This window comes from Gekko japonicus, unplaced genomic scaffold (assembly GCF_001447785.1).
Source record: "Gekko japonicus isolate JY-2015 unplaced genomic scaffold, Gekko_japonicus_V1.1 scaffold573, whole genome shotgun sequence".
Classification (NCBI taxonomy): domain Eukaryota; kingdom Metazoa; phylum Chordata; class Lepidosauria; order Squamata; family Gekkonidae; genus Gekko; species Gekko japonicus.
In genome coordinates, this window is record NW_015176469.1 from 668,794 (window position 1) to 693,476 (window position 24,683).

The window sequence follows — 24,683 nt, forward strand, 5'->3', positions numbered from 1 at the left end:
TTGATGTCGGGGAAAGAAACCTGTCTTAATTAGGAGTTGAACTGCAACCAAACATAGCTATCAGGAATATTTAAAGTGTGAAAATGTTTGCCTACTTGTTTTCAAAGCCCCCTCTGGCTGCCTGTCTCAATTAATTGTGTTTGTCTCAGAGACATTGTAAGATAACAAAATTAACTGGAAACCCAAGTAGAGATATCGTTCCATTCACTGTGTAATCCCTGGCTAGGATCACCCATGAGATTGGTCCAGGAAGTTTCCCCCTCACATTCAAATCTGTTTACCCTCAATGACATCTATCTATCTATCTATCTATCGATCGATCGATCGATCGATCGATCGATCTAAAAGAAAGTCCCCTCACCATAAAATCAACGCCCAGGCCAAACCCATGAACCTAAGAAACACGAAATCCAGGGAGAGCGCTCCTATCATGATGTAGATGCTCACTGATTTTTAGAAATCTGACCCCTATGGGGGTCAAAAGGAGTAAAATGTGCTCCCCCCATTGCTTCCTATGTGGCTACAAGGCTGCTGCCTGCTTGCACCCCCCCACTCTCTGATTGGTCAGCTGCAGAGCTCAGTGTTCTGGGGTTAAAAAAAACAGTTACAGAGACTGCAGAGAGGTAATGACAGCTGAGCAAATCAGGAATGGCCGACCATCTGTGAGGTGCAGCAAAGCTGCTGGCCCAGTCTCCTCATAGCTTCAAACACGCTCCTACACCTGACAGGCAGTTGTCTGGGTGCAGCCATCAGGGAGCCTGCCCTAGCAGTAACACCTTAGCGATCCTGCCAGCCCAGCCTCCACAATGGCTTGCAATACGCCGCTCCCTCCCCCTTCTACACTGGACAAACAGCTGCCTGTCAGTTATAGGAGAGGGGTGGGAGGCTTGCTCAGCAGGATTTCCTTAGCACTGCTGCTGGCCCAGCCTCCCTGTCTTTAAACACAATCCTCCCCACCCTTACACCAGACAGGCGGATGTTTATCAGGTGTAGGAGCAGGGCCAGGGTACTTTAATCCATCAGGGAGGCCGCCCCAGTAGGATCACCTGAGTGATGCTGCTGGCCCAGCTTAGCCACACTCTCACCCGCTATGGAAATATACCCCAAATTTGTAGAAAAGTAGTTTCCTGTATTAGGTTATTTCACTTCTCACAATGTGGGTTCTAGAAAATTGGTTCATATGAATTTGCTCAATATCAGATTGTTCGGATGTTGTTTGGAATAGGTAGTTATGTCTCTGTGAGGTAGGGAGGGCTGAGAGAGCTCTGAGAGAACTGCTCTGAGAGAACTGTGACTGACCCAAGATCACCCAGCTGGCTGCATGTAGAGGAGTGGGGAATCAAACCCAGTTTTCCAGACTAGAGTCTAAAATCTACTGAAATAAATAATACATAAATATGATGTAGTTGGTTAGAGTGTTAGACTAGGATCTCAGAGACCCAGGTTTGAATTCTGATTCTGTCATGGAAGCTTACTGGGTGACCTTGGGCAAGTCATACACTCTTCAGTCTAACCTATCTCACAGGGTTGTTGTGAGGATAAAATGGAGGAGAGGAGAAGGATGTAAGCCTGTTTGGGTCCCCAATGAGAAGGCAAGTAAGGCAAGGTGTAAATGAAGTAAATAAACACATAAATAAACTGATCTTTTGGAACTTCAGCATTATTTTAGCTTAAATATTTATTTATTCATTTAGAAACTCTTGATTAAATTTTTTCGGAAGAAAGTAAACACAGGCTTACCTCGGCTGGTTCACTCACTTCTGCTCCCCCTTGTATTGTATGAGCCAGAATTCTAAGCAGATACGGTTCTGCTTCTTCAGGGATATCATCATTAATTATATTTAGAGAAAGTGGTGCTAACATCTGCCCTTGATCAAAATGTAATATTCCTGATTCTGGAGTGATATCTGTAGTCACAGGTGAAGGATCACTGCTGTTGCGGGTTATAATCCAGGCTACTGAAATATTTCCATGTGTTCCACCGTTCCTTACAATAGTAATACCTTCATACCTAGAGGTTGAAAACAAAATTTAACACAGTTCTCTTGTCTTAAACACTAGCTTCTTGACAAGATGGGGCATCCTTTCCTGTTCTGTATAATTGCCTCAGTTTGTAATTTTCTTGTGCTGGCATTTTGCCCTCTTCATGGATTCATGCCAGTTTAAAATGTTACCTTGTTTAGGGCATTTAATCCAAAATATGCAACTTTTTTGCTTCTAGAAGAAAAAAAAAAAACAGATATCCACGATATCCCTGTCTGTGTTAAATACGCATACTTGTGTGCATATGTACACATATAATACATGCACTCCTAGATGTTCCAATAGCCAGGCCACTGATCCCACTGGCAGAACTAATTCAGAGAAATCATTACAAATACAAATGAAAAGTTCTTCCACTGACTTTTCTGATTTAACTTTATAGCACGGTACCCTTAGATGTTCTTCCAGCCACCTGGGAGACATTTATCCATGAGCCGTTTCCATACAAGTGAGTGTTAAAATCCCAATGCATGTGGACAAGGACAGATTGTGTGGGCTTTTCCCAATGGAACCGGCACATCTCCCGGGGGGGGGGGGGATTTTGTTGAACTGTGATCAGCAGCTGCCCACATAATTAGGTTATTTAAGGACTTTCGGAGTCATGAAGGAGCTGCTCATGGATAAGTAGCTTACACAGCAGGAAGAACACCTAAAAGGCACCTATATGAAGCAGAACTTCAGGAATATTAGTTCATAATGAACTTTCTGCTAACGGCTTTAAATACAAAACTGTGTTGATTTAATTATGTTCTCAGCTCCTGAGAAATTCATGAAAGCAATGCAAATCATTTCTCATTCACAAAGAAACCATTTGGACAGGTCTACAAATATAACTTCTGCTACAATCTACAGTATACACTCCTAACTATGGATAGAAACACATTCCAGCCATACCAGCCCAAATCCAGAGAAAATAATTGCACTTAAATTACACTGAAATCAGTGGAACAAAGTAGTTATATAACAAATCCTGTTAATTTAATTGTGGCTTCAGTGAAAATAACATGCTCTAGACTGAGGCCATTGCATGTAATTTGCACTTGTAATTACAGAAGTAATTAAACAAAATTCTCCATTTCACTATATGTTAGTTTCAATAATCCTTTATGAATGAAACCCCACTGAGAATTCTTTACATAGGGCTTCCATGAGACTATAAGAACTATAACCCCAGCAGATACTTACATAGTCCTGATCCTGACTCAAAGTGTCTTGGAGGAGGTGTTAATAACAAAGCAAAATACTTCAAGGTTAAATTCCAAAGAATATCACACACAGAAAAGTACCTACAAGGAAATATGAACTTCCCCACACAAGTCTAGCATTTGTTGTCCTAAATTAGATTTATGAGACAACTTGTGGTAATTTACTTATTCATAGAAGGAAGAGGTGTAGTACCTTAACATTTGATCTTCATCAATAATAACTGTCCGGGTAAACAAAATACTGTTGATGGATAGTACTCCATAAGGTTTATCATTGGGTTTAATGGTTACTTGAACAACAGAAGGATTTGTTAAAACAGCATCTCCCTGCAAAGTGTCCTTAAGCAGCACAATATGAAATGTCTCAGCAATTTCTGGTATGGCATCATCAAGGATTTTGAATTTTATAGATGTTTCATGTATTAGAGGAGGAAAAACAACAGTTGTATTTGGCTGTAGATCTAGAAAGTCTAAATTAATCTGTGCATGTGTTGTTGAATTTCCAGTTACAATGATGTAGCAGATAGAGACCTCATATTCATCAGGCCCAATTATGTTTCCACCATCTTCTTTACCCCGAACAAGTGGAATTGTTATTATATCATCCTCTTCATGTACCATATAAACACCTTGGGTAAATCGCACAGGGCTATCATTTTTCTTAATAAAAATTTCAACAGATTTTTTTGATATGTTGATTTCTGCTCCTCCTTCTACACTTTTCAGATGAATAATAAATCTCTCATCATTTTCTGGTATCTAGAAAAGTAATAAGAATAACTCATCAAAAGTATACAGGGGCAATTTGGTAGGAAAAAACAGGGCTTCTCAAATTACTTTCCCCAAAATTTTTTCCAAAAGAAGCTATGGAGAAAAATCCCTCCAATTAAATTTCTATCTTCTGGAAAGAGTAATATGCTTTTTAAGACTCAAAATGTGCAGCATGAACATTTTTATGCAGAACAGTAGACATGTAAAACATTTTCAGTTATATTGTTTAAATGTGAATAATTCTGGCAACAATTATGTCATAATATGTTTGATGGTAATACGATACTAAAGAGTTCACTGTTTTCAAGATTATAAAGCTTGGGTTGATATCCAAACATGTCTTTGTAAAATCTAATGCTTAAAACAGCACTTACATCTTTGAACAGCAATCAAAAAACCTGATACTAGCTTTTGGTTATGGCTCACAGATCATTTTTATACAGGATTTAATCAGAATTGCACTCTAATGCCCCCAAATGCTCACTGTATCACAACAACCTTTAAGAATTTTCTAAAAATAAGACACATCTTGTCTGCCAACCTTCCCTCGTGACGGAATTCTATAGTGTGGGCAACACAATCAGAATACTTCATTTATTGTCCAGCATATTAATACATCATTTATATTTCTTCTTCAACACTATATTTATAGACTCTTAATAGAACTCAGTTCTCACCCCAAAGCAAATTGCTTTGAAAAACTCATGCACCTGTTCCCTGACTTTGAAATTCACAAACACCATTCACGTCTGAGAGAGAACTCAGAACAACTCAATACTTCAGAGACTGCCTGGTGGTAAATATTCAGTTAGTGTGTATAACATCTTTTCTAAGCAAATCTATTGTCTCAAACTTCCAAGCAAGAGTCCAAGTTCCTTACTCCCTACCTTTTCCTTCTCGTTCATATTCATTTGCTAATTGGCCGCCCTCAAATGCTTTTCTACAGATGGTATTCAGGAGTGGGCATTCAAGCCGTCTTTGAAGCTAAGGCCAGCTTTATTCCTTATTTAGTTTGTGGCACTTGTACTTTCATAATAGGTTTTGACTTGTACTCCTCAACAAGTTTTAAGCCCATACAAGATCTAAGTCTCACAAATCTTCATCTTGGTATTATACATTTTATCCAAGTAATTTGCTATGCAAAGTTTATAATTTGCATCAATAATTTATGTAATGATATGAATTCACATGGATGGTGATTCTTTTACTACTGAAATAATGAGACACTTTAAGAATCAAAATTAAATAAAGAGGTCTGAGTTCATAGTGATATCTACTTTAAATATATAGTCAATAAAGGTTCGGCAGTTCTTGAATTAAAACTGAACTGTTCCATACAAATGCAAAAAAACTGGCATGCTAATTGTACTGTACTGTACTGCTTGGCAGGCAATACTTTGACCCGATGACAGTAGCATGTCTTGAAGTCTATGGGGCCCTGCTCCCCAACAGTGACTCTAAGGGATTACAACAAGCAATAAAGAGTGCAGTATATGGAACAAAGAAACAAAGGAGAATGGGAAAAATCCTGGCTGATGACAAGGAGTAGGACCATGAATCAAGAGGTATGTATATGATGTAGAGTTAAGCAAAGAGACCTGGCAAGTAGCCCACTGACTGCAAATCAGTTCATACATTATTTCTCCCAACTTCTCTTGTACATTTAAGTGCTCACATGAGTAATCTATTAAAGAGGAGACCACAGAAGTTTACGAATCATACTCTGTGGACAGAGAGTCGATCTGTTTATCTGTTTCAGAGTACAATGAAGAGACTCTAAGTATCTTCCTATAACATTAAACTATACATGTAAGTGGGCCACAAAAATGAGCTCTTAAATATATGAGAGAGCATGGGAATGTAATGTAGAACAATTACACAGTCTACTGTCCAAGAGCTTTTTTTAAAAAAACCCCTGAAACTCGACCAGACATCATTTTATTAATAGATGAATGTGACATTTTCCCAGTTCCCACAGAGGTTGCATTATAAATATTAGGTTATTTCCAATGATAAAAGATACCATGATACCGATTCTAAAGGTCCATCAGTCTAAGATGAAGTAATTTAACACTAGCTAAGGGTATTGTGTAATTTGTTAATAATTTTTATGATTAGATCATATCTTCAAAAGTGACTAAAGTATGCTCTCACCTGATCATCAAGAACAAACAAGTTATAAATCAACCAAGCTGTGCCAGGAGGAAAGGTAATATTCCCTCTTACTGGGCTCAAGTCTTCTTCAGGGTTATCTGGAGCACCTTCTACCTACAGAGAAACCATTGCTTTTGTTCAGTAAACGTGAAGGAAGCTTTCAATAGCCAACAATATCCAGAAAGCAAAAACCTTCCTTTAATGCAGCCAGTCAAAGGTATTGATATTCAAGATGAAAATGAAATGCTTACTGTAAACAGTATCAATTCAGCTACCAATTATTTAATAAATAATAGGATTTTGTCCTAACAACACAGTCTGATGATCTAAAACATAAGTCTCATTATTGGCTTAAAAGTAGACCGTTTCATTTCAAAGATATTGGTTGAAGAAGGTGGGAATCTGAAACTTTCGGAACAATCCCAATAAGAATGGGGACGCATTCGTAGGGCAAATGCCTATGCTCCTACGCGGTAGTATTATACTAAACATCTCTATGCTGTAGTACTTCTGATTTCCATGAATATAGTTTCCTCTCTCTCCAGGATATTAAAAGCAGGAAGCCACCTATAAATCCAGCACAGATCCTACATTTGCAACTATTAGGCACCAGTGTGGGACTTAGAACGGGATTCCTCCAAGTCCAGGCCCAGCACTTTACAACCTGTGGCACAAAGCCAACTGCCGCAGCAGCCTATATAACAGCATCTCCTAGGATGTAGTTCCTTTCTTAGTCTGGGATCACCTGAATAGATCCCAGCTCATGAGTAGACATATTCATGGAGGATAGGTCCATCAAAGGCTACTAGCCATGGTGAGTAAAGGGAACCTTCATATTCAGAGGCAGCAAACTTCTGAATACCAATTCTAGGAGACAGAATCAGGAGAAGATCTTGGCTTTTATGGCATTTGTTAAATGCTGTGTGAAACTTCTGGACTACTACATGGACCAGTGTTCTGATACAACAGGACTCTTATGTTCTTATGGAATAGGCCACAGTCATAAGAATGAGATGAGTCACAAGAGACCCAGAAAAAATTATTTGGAGCCAGTGATTTCAGAACTGTTGTACAGCCCCAGACACTGGTAAGTAACAATTTTTCCTCCTCAAATAATATTTATTCAGAATTATTATCTTACATAATTCTACATTTAGTGTCACTTATTTATTTGATTATTTATATCCTTTTATACTATTCTAGCCCTCTATATGGTTTACAACAAATTGATCAATGCTGTATCCATAACATTAATTACACATTATATGTATTTCACATACTGTGAAAGTTTAAAGAAGTCCAGTAGCTTAGTGAAACAGAACAGTCTATACTCCCATCCTAAATACTAATAGTGAAACAGTCATGTCAGCTTCCCGGGGGGGGGGGGGAGAGAACAAACTGTGGCTAGATCTTTCCTCTCAAGTGAAGGACACAGTCAATAAACCAGTCACAGCTGGTAAAAAGCAAATCCTCACCACTGCCAGCATCTGAACATCATGCAGCTTGAGATCTAGAAGTATTTCCACACCATGAACATCTTCAGGAAGAATGCATCTCATCTAAAACTGGCAGAACACCTAATCCATAAACATTGACATCCCTGACCAACACTATCTCTACCTTGACTGGTTAAGCTATAGTTTATTTATTTATTTGGACTTATATCCCACCCTCCCTGCAAGCAGGCTCAGGGCAGGTTCCAACAATATAAATATAATATATAATACAATTAAAACCACTTAAAACAACAATATAAAATAGCATAAAATCCTAAAATACCATGTAAATTCTGATCAGACATCTTAGCGATTAAGATGGAATTAAAAATCCAGGCCACTGATGGGGGGCCAGCCAGAGAGAGGGGACATCCACCACCACAAACAAAAGCTCAGTGGAAGAGCCCAGTGGGAAACCCATTCAGGTTCTCTCTAACTCCAAGCACCGAATCAGAGTTTCAGCCACCCCTCAAGATTCAGATGGAAAGGGGAGGCAGAACTTATTACCATCTGTATAGTGATGGCATCTTACTACATATCTCTGAACAAACTCAACCAATTGCTTCATATAGCAGTCAAATGGCAAGGGATGCAAGATGTTATCTTGTTGTTGTTGTTGTTCAGTTGCACAGTCGAGTCCGACTCTTCGCGACCCCATGGACCAGATCACGCCAGGCCTTCCTGTCTTCCGCCATCCTCTGAAGTTTGCTCAATTTCATGTTCGTTGCATCTATGACACTGTCTAACAATCTCATCCTTTGCCGTCCCGGTCTTCTTTGACCTTCAATCTTATAGCACCCCGTGAATCACAGGTCAAAGGGTAGAACAGTAGTCCAACTACATAAACTTCTAGAACCTGTCCTCTATGAAGGACGAGAACCACAGCAAAGCAGTGCCACTTAAACCCATACTGGCAAGACAATCCAGAAGGATACCATGACTGATGTTATCAAAAGCTGCTGAGAGGTTCAAAAGAACCAGCTCAGATACAGTTCCCTGGACTGCTTCACAGCGCAAGTAATTCACTAGAGTAATCAGAGCAGCATCTCTTCTGAAACCAGGTACAAAACCAGACTGAAAAAAATCCAGGTAACTAGCATCTAATCATATGTTTACCAGAGGAAGTAGTTGAACAGACTTACCTCATAAATCACAGTCACAGTTCCATAAGTTCCCTTCTCCCTAATCAGAATAAGAGGTACAGATTCATTCCCATGCCTGGGCTCATTCAGTGTGATCAAGACAGGCTAAAAGGGAGAAAGAAGTAAAAAGTAGTATCAGGTACTTATGAGATGTCCTGTGCAGAAACTGTTACCATAGCAATAATAAACTCCCTAAGAGTTAATCACATCTGTGACTAGGCCTACTGATACCGTAGTATTCAATTTCCCAGTAACAATTTTTTTTGCTCATTAAAACACTGAAAGACATAAATATTAAAAACAATTATTGATTTTCCCTAACAATTATCACCACTATAAACAAGGTAAAAAAATTGTGTCACTAAATATTTATAGAGCTTCTTAAAACTATCAAACGAGATGTTTTCCTCATCAAATCATGACAAGAAAACTAACTACAAAATTAAAAATAAATTCATTTTAAATTTGTTTGATAAAGAGGAAGTGGGAACAACATAAATTACTTGAAATTACTTGAAATCATTAGTATTCTAGTTATATTCCAGAAATTACGCACACTTTCTTTTAAAATTTAATAATAATAATAACAACAACAACATACACATATACACATACAACAATCAATTGTTGTGAAACGCCCTAAGTAAAATACAATATAATACAATAATTTTTAACTTACTGTTTTACACTAATATATAAATACTGATTTCGCTGCCTGTATTGTTATTTATCTGGGCCAGAAAATTTAATAAGGCTAAAGACCCTGTAAGTTTGCCAAAAATCATTTTAGTAGTTCCTATTTTCTCAAGCGTAATCCTAAAGCCTCTGGAAACTGCATCATATAATCTAGAATCAGCTGTTGGTATTTTCCTGGACACCAAGACTAGCTAACATAATAGAGATTAACCTGACTGGGAAGGAAGGGGGCTGGTTATATAAGGCGAGGGGGTCAGCCGGTGGCTCTCCTGTCTGCTTTTTTGGAGCCAGACTTCTTGGTGTGGCAAAATCTAGTGCTCTCTGTAATACTGATACAGCTTTCTTTCTAAAAACACAAATTACTTTTCTTATATTATTTATATTATATATTTATATTGTCTAGTAATCCGTACAAGACTCTTATCTTCTCCATCTTCTAAATCTTGTATCCAAAGTCAGTGAAAACTTGATCAGCTGTTTCAATTCACTTGGGATCTTTTAAAAGACCCTCCAATGACCTGCCAAATATCACATCCTCTGGTTGCCTTTAATTCAACTGCTTTGATGCCACAATTCAAATGAACAAATTTAGAGTCCAGTGGCACCTTTAAGACCAACAAAGGTTTATTCAAGGTATGAGCTTTCATGTGCAAGGCACACTTTTTCAAATACACTGGAATAGTAGATGAGGTTCAAACTTATAGACAGGGACTTAACAGCAAATTAACATGTAACATGATGATGTTTAAGGTATGCAAAGTCAGAACTAAACAACAAGCTAAGGTTATAAGGTCAACAGTTGTAAAGCAATAAATATGTCAAAATAGCAGATAAATGCCTAAACGTGTCTTTTTTAATTGTGGAAAGCAAAACAAGAATCCGCATTCTCTCTTCCCAGGCGTGGAGATCACTTAACAGCACTTTCTGAGGTGGATGCAGTATCATGTCAGCAAACCATCCCAATATTCATTGCATTACATTCAGTATTCTAATATACTATTCTGAAAAAAAAATACACTAAAATACAGGGGATTTATAGACTAACAGGGCTAACTACCTGGAGTCCAGGAAGATTTGTTGAGCCACAACAGGATACTTTGGGGCAATAGGAAAACCTTTCACTCTACATCCCAAGGTCCACACAGGCAGCTTTTTTTAATTATACAGCAGCAGCATGGGCTTTCCTAACGTACCTTTGCTGCTGTTGAGCAGTCTCAAGGCCTATTGCTGGAAAGGGACAGACTTTTCTAATAGTAGGTAGGATGTGGGGTGGGGGGATGAAAGTGGCATACCTAAAGTCATTCATGCTATTTATGTCTCAGTTTAACTGGGGTCTTCCCTCTTGTTCTTTCAATCACAATGCTATGGTTGCTCTATTTCCCATTCACTGCTAAATTACTCCTCAGAGATATCTCCCTGTTATTCCATTACAAAGAATAAAGGTATGGAAAACAAAATTCATACCATATTGAAAGAAATAATTCCAAAAGCATTGTCATTTGATAAAATCGTTACTGTTACAGTTCTGGACGAACCAAGCTTTACTCCTGGAAATGGCTTCTGAAATAGACCAAGCACACAGTATGTAAAATTGGAAGGGTACATTGTAAATGAAATGGTCTATACAAGCAGAAAAAATGCATTCATGTTTTCAGTAAGGTCTTGTGTTCAATAAGGCGACTATTTTCAGAGTAAATGAATCTCCCTTAATGACACATTCCAGTGAAATGGCATTCTGAGTCAACTCATTGCTCCAAAGCACTCTTACTTTTTTCATGCAGCACAAATTCTATAGACTTAGTCTGGTTAAACAACAAAGTGTTTGACTCAAACCCTGGAGATCATTAATCATAGCTTGACAATATTATTGATACCATAGCAATAAGAAGCAAGATAAGAAGCATGCATTCTACCCCACTCCTAACAAGAAACTGAAGATCGTTTCACACTATATTCAATACTGAAAATTCTGAGATGAACTTTTATAAGTCCTATAACGATCGTTATATGATCACAATGACGAAACAGAACATTGTCAGTCTAAAAACAAGATAACTGGTGTATAACCACGGCAAGAATAAAAGGAAAATGGGGAGGAACTGAAGAATTACTGAAAATTACTTCCAAGTTTGCAACATAGTAATACGTTATCCATATATTCAGTAACTTGTGTATACCACGGAACAGTGAAGGGGTCCCCCATCAGGCAGACGTGCCAGTGCGCCTGTGGGGCAACGGAGGAAGGACAGGACCTGCTGTTTTAACCTGTATGTTTTGGGAGGTGGTTTTTGAAACAGGAAGTGTCACAGAAGCATGTATGTGGCTTACTGCTTAGCAACTCTTGACATGGGTGTGGGCTACTGAACCAGCAAGAACTGATAACCAACAGCAACAGTATACTTGCACAGCGCTGACTGTGACTCCCGGTCTTCACTACCACCTCCTGGTGACTTAAGGGTATTAATGCTCCATCACCTCACAAGAGAAGTTAGAAATTCCATGTGACAAACTGCTTTGTTGGTCACTGCTGGTATATAGTTAAGAGGCAGCCAAATAAAAGAGGACAAGGCAGGTGAGAAACGGGGAGAACAAAGACAGTAGATTGACCAAAGACCATTCTAATGATACGGTTTCTGCATCATAGTCAAAGGGGGAGGGCTTAATGAATGACATATTTTGTATTCATCCCATTATCATGATGGAACTCCTATTTCTTCCTGGTGTCCCAAAGCATAAGCCATTTTCCAGAAGCAATATAAGATGCTCTAATATTTTAATTGACAGCCAAGTAGTAGCTTATTAGTTGAAACTGTCCGACTGCTTTTCTAAAAACACCTCAATAGAGTGATTTTTTTTTAAAAGCAATGAAATAAGCGGAAGGAAAAGTTTCACCGATGGGGCCAGAACTCCAGAAGCGTTGTCCCCAAGCACCAAGAATACTGAGCATCACTGCCCCAGACATAGCATTCCATCTCTTGTGGCTAATAGCCACTGATGGACCTCTGTTCCATATGTTTATCCAATCCCCTCTTGAAACTGTCTATGCTTGTAGCTGCCACCACTTCATGCAGCAGTGAATTCCATGTATTAACTACTTGTTGGGCAAAAAAAAGTACTTCCTTCTATGTGTTCTAAGCCTACTACTCTCCAATTTCATTGAGTGCCCACAAATTCTTGTATTGTGAGAAAGGGAGAAAAGTACTTCTTTCTCTGCCTTCTCTATCCCATGTATAATTTTGTAAAACTCTATCATGTCACCCCTCAATCATTGTTTCTTCAAGCTAAAGATCCATAATCTCTTTAACCTTTCTTCATAGGGAAGGTGTTCCATCCCCTTAATCATTTTAGTACCTTTTTCTGCTCCTTTACCAGTGCTACAGTATCTTTTTTGAGGTGTGGTGACCAGAACTGTACACAATATTCCAAATGAGGCTGCACTATAAATTTATACAGGGGCTGATTTGTTTTTAATCCCCTTCCTAATAATCCCCAGCATAGCATTTGCCTTTTTTATTGCAGTCGCACACTGAGTCATCTTCAGTGAGTTATCTACCACAACTCCAAGATCTCTCTTCTGGTCAGTTACCACCAGTTCGGACCCCATCAGTGGATATAGTCAAGATTTTTGGCTCCAATGTGCATTACTTTGCACCTGCCCATGTTGAACCTCATTTGCCACGACGCCCACTTGCCCAGTCTTGACAGAGCCCTCTAGGGCGCTTCACAGTCCTCCCTGGTTCTCAGTGCCCTAAACAACTTTGTGTCATCCACAAACTTTGCCACTTCACTGCTTACTCCCAACTCCAAATAATTAATGAACAAGTTAAAAGGCACTGGACCTAGTACCGAGCCCTGCGATACCTCACTGCTTATGATCTTCCACTCTGAAAACTGCCCATTTATACCCATTCTCTGTTTCCTTTTAATTAACCAGTTTTTAACCCACAAGAGGACTTGTCCTTTTATCCCTTGACTGCTGAGTTTACTTACGAGTCTTTGGTGAGGAATTTTATCAAAAGCTTTCTGGAAATCAAGGTAAACAACACCTACAGGGTCACCCTTGTCTACATGTTTGTTCACCCTCTCAGAGAACTCTAAAAATTTAGTGAATATATTTACCTCCTTCTTTTCATTTTAAGACTAGCATGCTAGCTTGAAGAAAACCAAAGGATCAAAAGCTTTAAGCAAAATTATAATACTGAAATACTTGTTTAGGTACCAAAATATGAAAAAGACCATATGTCCAAAGATCAGGCATATATTTCAATATAATTTGATCTGCATGAGCATACGAAGCTGACTTTAACCATTTGTCCATCTGACAGTACTAGGTACTCTGACTGTCAGCGGCTTTCCAGACTTTCAGGCAGAGAAGTAGTATTTCCCAACAACTGTAAACTAAGATCCCTTCTCTAGAAATTCCAGGAACTGAATCAAAGGCTTTCAGTAAGCAAAACATTTGCCAGCGAGCCACAATCCTCCCTTCTGTGAAAAACTGGTACCTACCTGTAAGGTCAAGTAAAATGTGAAAGTCTCATCAGCCTCTGGAAGATCATCATCACACACAGAGATATATACAGTCCGATTCATTTCTGTTTCAGTTATGTATGCTGCTGCATATGTATCAAAAAAGTCTCCTGTATTTTCACCATGAATCTAAAAGACACACATTTATTCATTAAGCCTGAATCATTATGTAAAACTTCAAATAACATTTCCATTAATATGTATGTCCAATACTATTATCTAAAAAAATAATCTTTTATCATTAAAATATCATTATATCATGAAGACTTTTTGCTGGTCTTCCTATGGAAAACTACTTTTGGCTTCAGTTTGCCAAGAACAAATGAACATTTATGCTCCTTCTCCCCAAAAATACCTTCTTTATTTAATCCGTTTTGGTTTAAAAGGGCTTTACATATGAAGCTACCTTATACTGAATTAGACCAGCAGTCCATTAAGGTCAATGCTGCCTACTCAGACTGGCAGTGGCTCTCCAGGGTCTCCAGCAGAGGTCTTTCACATCACCTCCTACCTGATCCTTTTAACTCGAAGTGCTGAGGATTGAACCTGAGACCTTCTGCATGCCAAGCAGATGCTCTGCTACTGAGCCAGAGCACCTCGCCTTCATTCCAACATCCGTGCAGAAAAGCAGCCTTTCTTACCGATACAATCGCTGTGATGTTCACTGGTTCTCCTGTTCTTTCTATAACAAGTCGTATAACTGTTGTGCTTGTCTCATTAACCACAAATTCAGTTTGTCCAATAAACTGTACTTCTGTTTCTCCAGAGGTAAAACTGATGGATAATGCTAAAAAAAGTGTAACTAATGAATAGACAGAGGGCATCCCTAGAAAGAGAAAGAAAACATAAAATACGAATATGAACAAAAATACTAGATACGATGCCTATATCTGTATGAACTATAATAGTATCTTATACTTCCTGAGTATCTTATACTTTTCCAGGTAGAAATAGCTATATGTTCTGCAATACCTGCATATATGATTTTACATCACATGTATTTATACAGTGCCATGTCCTGGCAACATTGGTTCTAGAGACTCTACTTAAGCCATCCATATAGGCCAGGTATTTCTTAGCATCCCCAGGCCTGTCACTAAAATATGAGATTTCTCAACTGATCTGTTATATTGAGATGTGCTGAATATGCCATTTGGGGTGCAGTTCTCCTAAAAACAGAACAATAAAAGGGAACTTCACAAAACCCATCAGTGAAAAACACTATACATTCACAACAATAAATGTTTTCATGAGAGAATCTTGCATATGATCCACCACAATGGGCCAGTCACAAGCCACTAGGAAACACACTGAAATAGAAGAAACCCCATTTTTAAACAAATGTTTAGCTGTCATCAGTATCTTAAGACATGGCTAGAAAAATGGGGCTGGAACTTTATAAACTGCCTGTAGGAACTTTATAAACTGCCTGTAGGAAGATCCAGGATCAGCAACGGACTTGCACATGTGTCTGAGACAGGGAGGCAAGAAATAGTGCACATCTTTGTATAGCAGGAGACATTAGAAACTACTATGGACATCTCTATTATTTGGTCAGCCCAAGCCACACAACACTATGCAGTCTCAGACAATACAGATCTACTAAAGGTTAAATACTCATGGAGATCTCTCATAAGTGACCACATTTCTCTCAGAAGTGCCTTCTTTCTTAGTGAAACAAAGTCTTTGGACCCTAACCAAGCATACAGGACTCTTAAAAAGTGAAATAAAAACTCAGAATACACACTGACACATTCACTGAAATTAAAGGTTCTCAAGCATGTAACATTATTATATAAATGCATTTTAAGGCTAACTTGCCAAGTGTTTTCTACTGGTGTTTATGATGGTTGCCTCCCTAGAACATAAATGTTATCTTGAGTGTTCAATGGCAACTTGAATGTGAACCATGCAACCTTTGTAAACTCTGAGGCAATTACTCTGTCTGCAAAGTCAAGCATAATCTATAATGAACTAAGGGTGTCGTTGACCTTTTAGCTTCAGCTGTTACCTCGTCATAGACTAAGCAAATCTCTTCCCACGGTGTGTGCCTCAAGTAAATAATCCTGAAAATATGATCCTTACAGAGCCAGGTTAAGGCGTTTAGAATTACTCGAATTCTATTACCTCTGTTAAGGGGCATTCTAAACCGATAAAGTTACTCTTGTGGAACTAGAGAAGTCTCATAATAATATCATCAATTATTCAACTACCCAGAATTCTTCCTCATTACATTTATTTCTACAATGATTTGTTTTTGTTTTGCAAAATATGCACACACAAAAAAACCCTAAACCAACTTTTAAAATAATTGCCTAATTAATTCATGTCAATTACTGACAGTATTTTAAAATTAAAATATGGTCAAACAGAAAAATGCCTCATAAGTGTCACATGATATCACAACACAAAATAGTTTAGCATGTAAATTATTTCCCTTACCCTACAGGCCCAATTATGGTGGTGGGGTTTTTGGGGAGGGTTGGGTTTGGTTTTTTTGTAATGAAAATACTAATTCTCTCTCCTTTTGGAATGCACTGTTTGCCTTCAAGTGATCTGAGAACAGATATTAAGATATAAATTATGTTGCTACAACAGTTCTCATGGAGGATATAAAATGATGCTTCTAATTTTGCAGTTGAGTCCCTTGGTGGGACTTTCTTCAAGACTAGGATATAAACCATATTTCTTAGGCTATTTTATGTCTCCTTTGACAGAAAATAGGCATACCATCTCATTATGATTGGATTTTTTTCCAGCACATTCAAGAGCTAAGCCATATTACCAAAAATAGGTTCTGAGGGTTAACCAGATTAGACCTTGATTTAGACATAATAGCAGATTACACAGATTCCCAGTTTGATTTTAACAGAATATTCTGTACTGTCTCTATTCTCAGAAACAATTAAATGTCAGTATTTATTTCTGTGGTCATTTTGAAAGACTATTTTTCCTTTCCCTAATGTGGTCACTGAAGCTGCTTTTAGGAGGGAGAGAAGAACAATGGAGGGAGGCAGAAACAGGGCTTTTTAACCCTTTCTCCCCCTGCCATTTTCTTCACAGATAATGCAACCTGGGCTGCTTTCACCCCAAATGGGAAAAATTTAAGGGTACCTTTACTCCCCCGCCCCTCAAAGGGGTAAAAGGGATCGTGGGCGTTTTCACTGAAAAAGAGCAGGAGAAAAAAAAGGGTTTAAAAATTCACTCCCACTATTCTCTCCTCCAAAAAGCACCTGCATTGGGGGGGGGGGAGGTCTTTTAAAATGATCATGGAATCCAAGAGCACTTTTCTAAACAGCAGAAATGTCATTTAAGGTAGATTTTAGCTAGATTCATAATATTCAGAGTTCTGGGTTGTACTTAGTAATAACACAGTGGGTTGGATCCTGCCAGCTTTTTCACTTGCTCTTGCCCAATTCCCTTCCTCATTGTAGCTCCCATGCTGTGTAACTTATTTCATTTATATCCCACATTTCTCCCCTGGTGGCTTCCATCGGATTCTCCCGTCCTTCATTTTATCCTTAGAGCAACCCTATGAGGTAGAATTGGCTTCAACGGCAGAGGGAGATTACAGTCTGGGTGTTCCAGATCTGAGTCTGAAACCCAAACCACTACACCACACAAGTCTCAGGACCACTGACATAGCCTTTTTGGTGGTCAAAACTGACCATCTACATTTTTTAATCATAAGAAAAGCTGGCAGAATCCAATCCTATTAGTCTACCACCACATATACCAGAGTAATAAATGGCTAAAGCTATGGCCTGGATCCTACCACTTCTCTCAGAAATGTCTGAAGTTTTCTTCCAGACAAAGAACCTTCCCTCCAGCAGAAGTGAATCTTCTTCCAGCATCAGAGGAAGGCTTCAAACTTTATTTAAAGGACTAGTAGAATATAACTCTGTGTCTGCCCCTGTAGATCAGAGCAACCACAATGTTCATTTGGCACTATTCCAATCTGTGTAATGAACACTGTGCAAGCACCACATCTGTCTATTTATGTACATAAACCCAGTTCCAAACATTCGGTCACTTTCTTGTGTGACAAACAAACAGAACCAAGGAAAGGGAATAAGCAGGGTCAAATTTGATTCTACATGGCTAGACATTAAAGGCAAGGAACAGTTTGTTTCTGAACCCAACAGTGCCCCTGACCACATATCTTTCTTTTCTCTTGTCTAAATGAATGGCTGCCATTCCTTTATATGGGGAAAAGTAAATGACTGGACTTTTGAGACAAACTGGTAGCAAAATTTCCCTACCATTGACAGAATCACCACATTGCCTTTCTGAAGGAATGAAAAACTACATTTCCATAGTTTCTTCCTCCACTTGAAACAAACAAACAAAGCTAGAGATATGTTTAGGATGGGGAGGACAAAAGGAGACAATCCCCTCCCTCATCTCCTAAGTGCTGCCTCAGCAGGAGATATTGCTTACTGTTTCAGGGTCTGAACACCACTATCAGTTTTAAAGACAGAATCATTAAGATTAAAGACAGAGATTTCATGGAGAAAAAAAATCAGCATGACTTCTGAAAAGCGAAACTCAGAGTTCTTTAAGAATATGTGGATAAGTGATCCATCCATTAGACTGAAAATAGATAGCCAGTGTGGTAATATATAAATCCTTGGTGAAATCACTTTGAGAATACTGTGTACTGCTCTAGTCGCTCCATCTTACAAAGGATATCCTATACCCAGAACCAAGGTGATCAAGGTTAGAGCACCGTCCCTATTAGGTATGGATACAATGCTGGGGGCCTCTTAACAGAAAATAAATTACTAGGAAGGGCGATATGATAGACAATATTATATACAGCATAGAGAAAGCGAAGATAGAACTTCCTCTCCCACAAAAAGAGCTTGAGGGACCAATTTAATTGATGGGGAGCAGATTCAGGTAAGACTTAAGAAAATACTTCACACAATGCTAAATTATCTTATGGATCACTGCTACAATGGCACTGGCTTACATGGCTTTTAAAAGGGAACTAGACAAGCATGGTGTAGGGGTTAAAGTGTTGGACTAGGATCTGAGAAATCCGAGTTTGAATCCCCACTTGTGTCATGGAAGCTTGCCTGGTGACCTTAGGCCAGTCACACTCTCAGCCTAAATTACCTCATAGGGTTGTTGTGAGGATAAAACAGAGGAGAGGAGAATTATGAAAGCCACTTTGGGTCCCCAGGCGGGATATAAATAAATAATTAAACAAACCGACATGCGTGATAGGTTCATCACCAATTATTAACCACGATGGCTAAATGAAAACTCTGAGCGCAGAAACCGTATGCCTTCAAACCTCACATGTTAGGGGCAGCAACACATGAAGACCATTGGCTTCCTATTGGGCTTGTTGACTTCCTGGCAGCATCTGCCTGGCCACTGTGGGAAACAAGATGCTGGACTAGATGAATTTTTGTTCTTGTTCACTTGCAGGGCTCTGCTTATGGTCTCATTAGGAGGTAGGAAGAATTTTTTTGGAAAGGAGACCTGGCTCTGGCCCCAGTTTACCTGGCTTCACTGATGAACTGGATGATGAAAGAAAGGTAGAAGGTAAAATCTCCAAATTTCAGTTCTCACCACATCCACTAAGTTGTTGCCCCAGAAGTGAGTGAGCAGAGCAAGAGATAGTGGTAAGCCAGTTTCTCCAGCAGGGGAAACAGGTGTGGCAAATGCAGTCAGAAAGATCTCCTCACCCATCAAACTTGACAGGATTTAGGTAATAGCAGTAGATCCCATGTCATTACAGTTTCAGCTTTACAGAAGCTGCCAGGAGCACTGCTGTGTGCAAGATTTTATCACGCTTCACTGTTCCTGCATACAGAACATTCAGCTATACACAGGGGTCATTTCGTAGAAAAAGAGCTAGGGGAACTCATTAGCATAACTCATTAGCATATGCCACACCCCCTGACATCAGGGGCCCGGCGGTGGACCTGCAAGGCCAGCGGGAGTGCGAGGAAGCCCCGCCAAGGCCCTCCCTGGCCCCAGGCAGGCGGGGGTGGGGAGAGGCGGGGAGAAAGCAACTTACCCTCCCTCTTCTCCTGCTACCTCCTGGCTGAATGAGGGCTGGAAGCAGGGCGGCCGGAAGCAGGGGCGGGGCTTTGTCGTGTGCCCCGCCCCCCTGCACCTCACCTGGGGGAACTGCATTCCCCTGCGTTCCCCACAAAATGACCTCTGGCTATACAGATTCAAATGCCAGCATGAGAAGAAGTTCCCCTAATTCAACATACATACTTCCTTTGGAGAACATCAAGACATTTTTAGCATAAGAAAGTATACTTTATTTTCTGCACTCACACATACATATCCAAGGGACAAATACAAACAGGAGAATAAACTGTAACTACTAGTTTCCAAACCTGACTATTACTTAGGGGCCTCTAATGGGACCATATCTGATCCATACGAGCCACCAAAGTTTCAGTCTGTACTGGTCCCCCAACAATTCCCACAGAAACAACTGCAAAACTAACATGAGTTGTGAAGTCTGTAGACTTTCCACAGACCCAAAGGGTAGATGAGGAAACTACCCGTCTTTTTCAGGATACCTCTGGCATTTAATTACTTGTACATTTCCAGTTATTCAAAATAACAGTGAACTCAACACAAAAAGGAAGCTCTTCCTATCATCGGTACTGGTTAAACTTGAAGCAGAAAAAAAGTCTGAACTGACTGCTCAATAAATTTGAATTTCCAAAGGTCCAAATTATACAAATGCCCAACTATATAATACAGCACACTTCTACTTCACCATACATATGGATACTTCATTAAGTCATCTCTCCTATATAATAATTCTATTTTCAAGTGGCAACATTCCATGCCCTCCCTCAGCCATTGGCCCATCAGCCGCCACTCAAGAGTACTCGTGTGCCATTGGCCGGGTGCTGGGTCTGCTCCTCTTCCCTGCCAACTCCCCCTTCAGCCAGTGTGCCCAGTCAGAATTACTGGCAAACGGCTTTCTCTCTTGACGAAGATGTTTCTCCTGCTTGTCTCCTCTGTGGGACTAACTCTCCCCTCAGTGGCTCTTGGTAGGTGTAACGAAATGTCAGTTACCTGTGTTTGTAAGATGGCTGCCGTCTGTGGTTGGTTGTTTAAAATGTTCCCCCATAAGGTTTAACTGAGCTGTAGTTCCAGAGAGGGGCCTGCAGGGGTATCACTCAGTGGATTGAATGGAGGTTCCTCATCTGCTGGCCTACAGTTCCCAGCTGCCCCAAGGCCAAAAGGTGTAGGAAAAGAGGGACTGTCCCAAGGGGCAGGGCAGCATCAATATAGACTCCAGCCCATCCAGCTGAGTTGTAAACTGGTGCCCGTTTCACCACAGTAGGCAACCAAGCTTGGTTCAGACAAAGGAAGGAAACCCTTCACAGGCCTTTGTGAGGAACTCATTGCGGCCAGTCCTGACTAGCGTTTCCAGCTCCAGGTAGGGAGATTCCTGGATATTTTCTGGTAGAGTCTATGGAAGCCAGGGTTTGGGGAGGGGAGAGGCCTCAGCTGAACAGAATACCATAAAACCCACCTTCCAAAGCAGTTATTTCCTCTGGGGGGGAGAGGACTGCTGTCTGGAGTTCAGTTATGATACTTGGTGATCTTCAGGCTCCACGTGGAGGTTGGCTGCCCTAGGCGTAGCAGTCAGTGCTTCAGAGCAGGGTCTGCTAGATCCGGGTTCTTGCTGTAGAAGCTGAGTGGGTCATTTTGGACCAGTCACAGACTTTTAGCCTAACCTACCTCACAGGGGGTTGCCAACTCAGGTGGGAAATTCCTGGAAATTTGAAGGATGGAACCTGGAGAGGGTGAGGTTTGAGGAGGGGTGGGACCTCAGACCGGTACAATGCCATAGACTCCACCCTCCCAACCAGCCGTTCCCTCCTGGGGAACCACTGTTGCCAATCTCAAGGTGAGGGGTGGAGATCACTCAGAATTTCAACTGATCTCCAGGAGGGAGGAGGGAGGAGATGGAAAGCTGAAACCAGAGGGGCAGATAATGGCAGATTGATGGTTGGCTGGTAAGGGGATAGGGTTGCCAACTCCAGGTTGGGAAATTCCTGGAGATTTGTGGGGTGGAGCCTGGAGAGGGTGAGGTTTGAGGAGGGGTGGGACCTCAGACAGGTACAATGCCATAGACTCCACCCTCCAAAGCAGACATTTTCTCCTGAGGAAACATTGTTGCCAATCTCCAGGTGACTCAGAAATACAACTGATCTCCAGGAGGGAGGGCAGAAGTCAGCTGCAGTCAGAGGGGGCAGATAATGGTAGGTTGATGGTTAGCTAAGAAGGGGATGGGGTTACCAACTCCAGGTTGGAAAATTCCTGGGGATTTCAAGGGTGGAGCCTGGAGAGGATGGGGTTTGAGGAGGTCGCCACAGCAAATTGATGATGAGTGCCCAAGGCCTTGGCACTCTCCCAGAGCCTCTTCTAGATCTCGTATTTATTTCCACAACAGGCCTTATTCCTAGTTAATTCATATTTATCATAATCAGTTGACAGTGATGAAAGGCTGCTACATGTAATACAAAATGTATACATGGAAGCACTCACACCTCACTTTTAGACACCACATACGTACTCTTTCATAGTGCATAAATCTTCCAGTCTTCAAAAAGATGTATTCCATAACTTGAACAGTCTAAATAAGAATCCAGGTATTGAGGATTCAGCCTCATTTCAAGTAAAAACCATGGAGGTGCAAAGTTGTATATCTGGATTAAATTGTAAAAACTGAGGTGAACCACATTAAGTCTAGATAAAGTTAGAAAGACAATAGATTTCACCCATGGTGTATTTTTTAATCAGTAAGGATGTGACTGAAATAAAAATTCTCACGGGGGGGGGGGAGGCAAGGGTGGTAGTCTAAGTGGCTGACTGCTTTTGTTGTGTTGTAATTTCCAGAAAACTTAATAATCCTACACAATTTGGTCACATTAAAAAGATACACATTATTCCAGCTTCTTCAACTATCATTGGGAAGAAGCTATATTTGAGGCAGGCAAGGAATGAATTTCTGTGTGAGATACAAATGAAATGGTATTACTTTCAAGTGCAGCCAGATCTTATCCTGAGTTGTGTCTGTTGCTAAGTAAGTGGAAGTTGCTGTGCCATCTGGCGTGAGACAAGCAGAAATTTCTCCAACTTTCTCCTGCTTGTTGGTAACCACAGACTTTTTGCTACTTTTCCCAGCAGTTGTAAGACACCACCCTGTGATAGGGTACAAGGAAACATCAGTCACCCAGCCCACCCCAAAAGCTTATTCTTCAATGAGCTTTCCATTGTACCGCAAGAACTGGATGGGCTCTTGCTGACAAAAGGAATAATGTTATCCTGTATGATGGCTCTTTCAAAAGGAATAAATGTGTATAAACCCCACTGCATGTTAATGTGTTTTCAAAGTGTTAAAATAAATTATTCAGCTGTGCCTGACAACATACAATTATACTTTAAATGCTAACTACTGTATCGCACAGTTTCAGGGTTATTCTAAATTACGAATATGTATCAAAATCCTATTCACTGATTCAATTACACCTCATTTTGTAAAATGTAGAAAGGGTTTTTTTCATGCTGATTTTCCTTCTTAGAACATGTACTTTCCAAAGGCAAAACCCCCCACATTTTCATTCTTTTGATAAAGGTGGTTAACCTCATCTCCAATTTACCACACCAATTATCTCTCATATTTATCCAGACTGATTCTAAATGAGAAGGATGCAGCATCTTGCCTTCTTGTTGACAAGAGGAAAAATCTGTCGGATTTTAAAGACATGTAATTTTATCTTTCCCTGAATTGCAAGCTTTTTTTTTTAGCTTTTCTAAACCTTGTAACCTGTGCTATAATTTAATAGTGACTATTTAATAATTATAATCATTTCCTTATTAGCTGAGTATTTTGCTTTCTCTGCTCTATTGCTCCCCTGGAGTTCAAGACAAGGAAGCCTGTTTGTTGATTAGTTATTTAAGACCAGCAACAATAACCAGGCTAGAAAGAAAGGTACTTTGAGAGGATTACACAAGGGTGAGTTCTCAACAGCATCAAGCAGAGGGAAGCAAATTACAAACCCAAGTACTTTACTACATGTAACCAAATTGGCTGGTTGAGATGCTAATTGCCTTTCAGGAACACTAGAAGCAGACAGTGCAGCTTGGGCTTCATGGGAATTATATGAACCACACACACACACACTTCTGCACCATTGTCTTGCTGAGAATGATTCAAAATCTATTAATAAAGGTAGCTCTTTCTCTAACCTTCAAACATGTGAGAAATTTCTAAGCTCTGCCCTATACTTCAGATAACTTTGGCCTGCTAAATCTATAACAGATGGCTGAATTAAGGCCATGTTAAATCCCCAAGAAATCTTGGAACAGTTCAAAGTCCAAGTACTGCCAATCCCAGCCTAGAAGTAGGAATGGGGGGAAAGAGACATGCTTCTGATACCAAAGAAGACACCAGCCACAATTTGTTTTTTAAAAATGTGACTGTACTTATAAAGCATAACCATCAGTACATTAACATAAAACAAATTTATTACAGCACTTTAGAGAAAGCTGTTCCTGCATTCAAAACCCACTGCAATATGTTGTTATCATCTTATCTTGCATTGCCATATGAATTTAACAACTCTGTTACTTACATTTTTATTGGGATT

General features: G+C 39.9%; 1 protein-coding gene across 1 annotated transcript in view; it reads right to left on the reverse strand.

Moving 5' to 3' along the window:
• ADGRV1 (adhesion G protein-coupled receptor V1) overlaps positions 1-14,858 on the reverse strand; it is a 373,937-nt gene extending 359,079 nt beyond the window's left edge. Inside the window, exons 1-7 of the mRNA XM_015427126.1 lie at positions 14,676-14,858; positions 14,014-14,163; positions 10,972-11,067; positions 8,812-8,916; positions 6,174-6,287; positions 3,442-4,007; positions 1,741-2,011 (exon numbers count right to left, since the gene is read on the reverse strand). Coding sequence (XP_015282612.1) covers positions 1,741-2,011; positions 3,442-4,007; positions 6,174-6,287; positions 8,812-8,916; positions 10,972-11,067; positions 14,014-14,163; positions 14,676-14,858 — 1,485 coding nt within the window. The remainder of the gene's footprint in view (positions 1-1,740; positions 2,012-3,441; positions 4,008-6,173; positions 6,288-8,811; positions 8,917-10,971; positions 11,068-14,013; positions 14,164-14,675) is intronic.
• Positions 14,859-24,683: the final 9,825 nt, after the last annotated feature.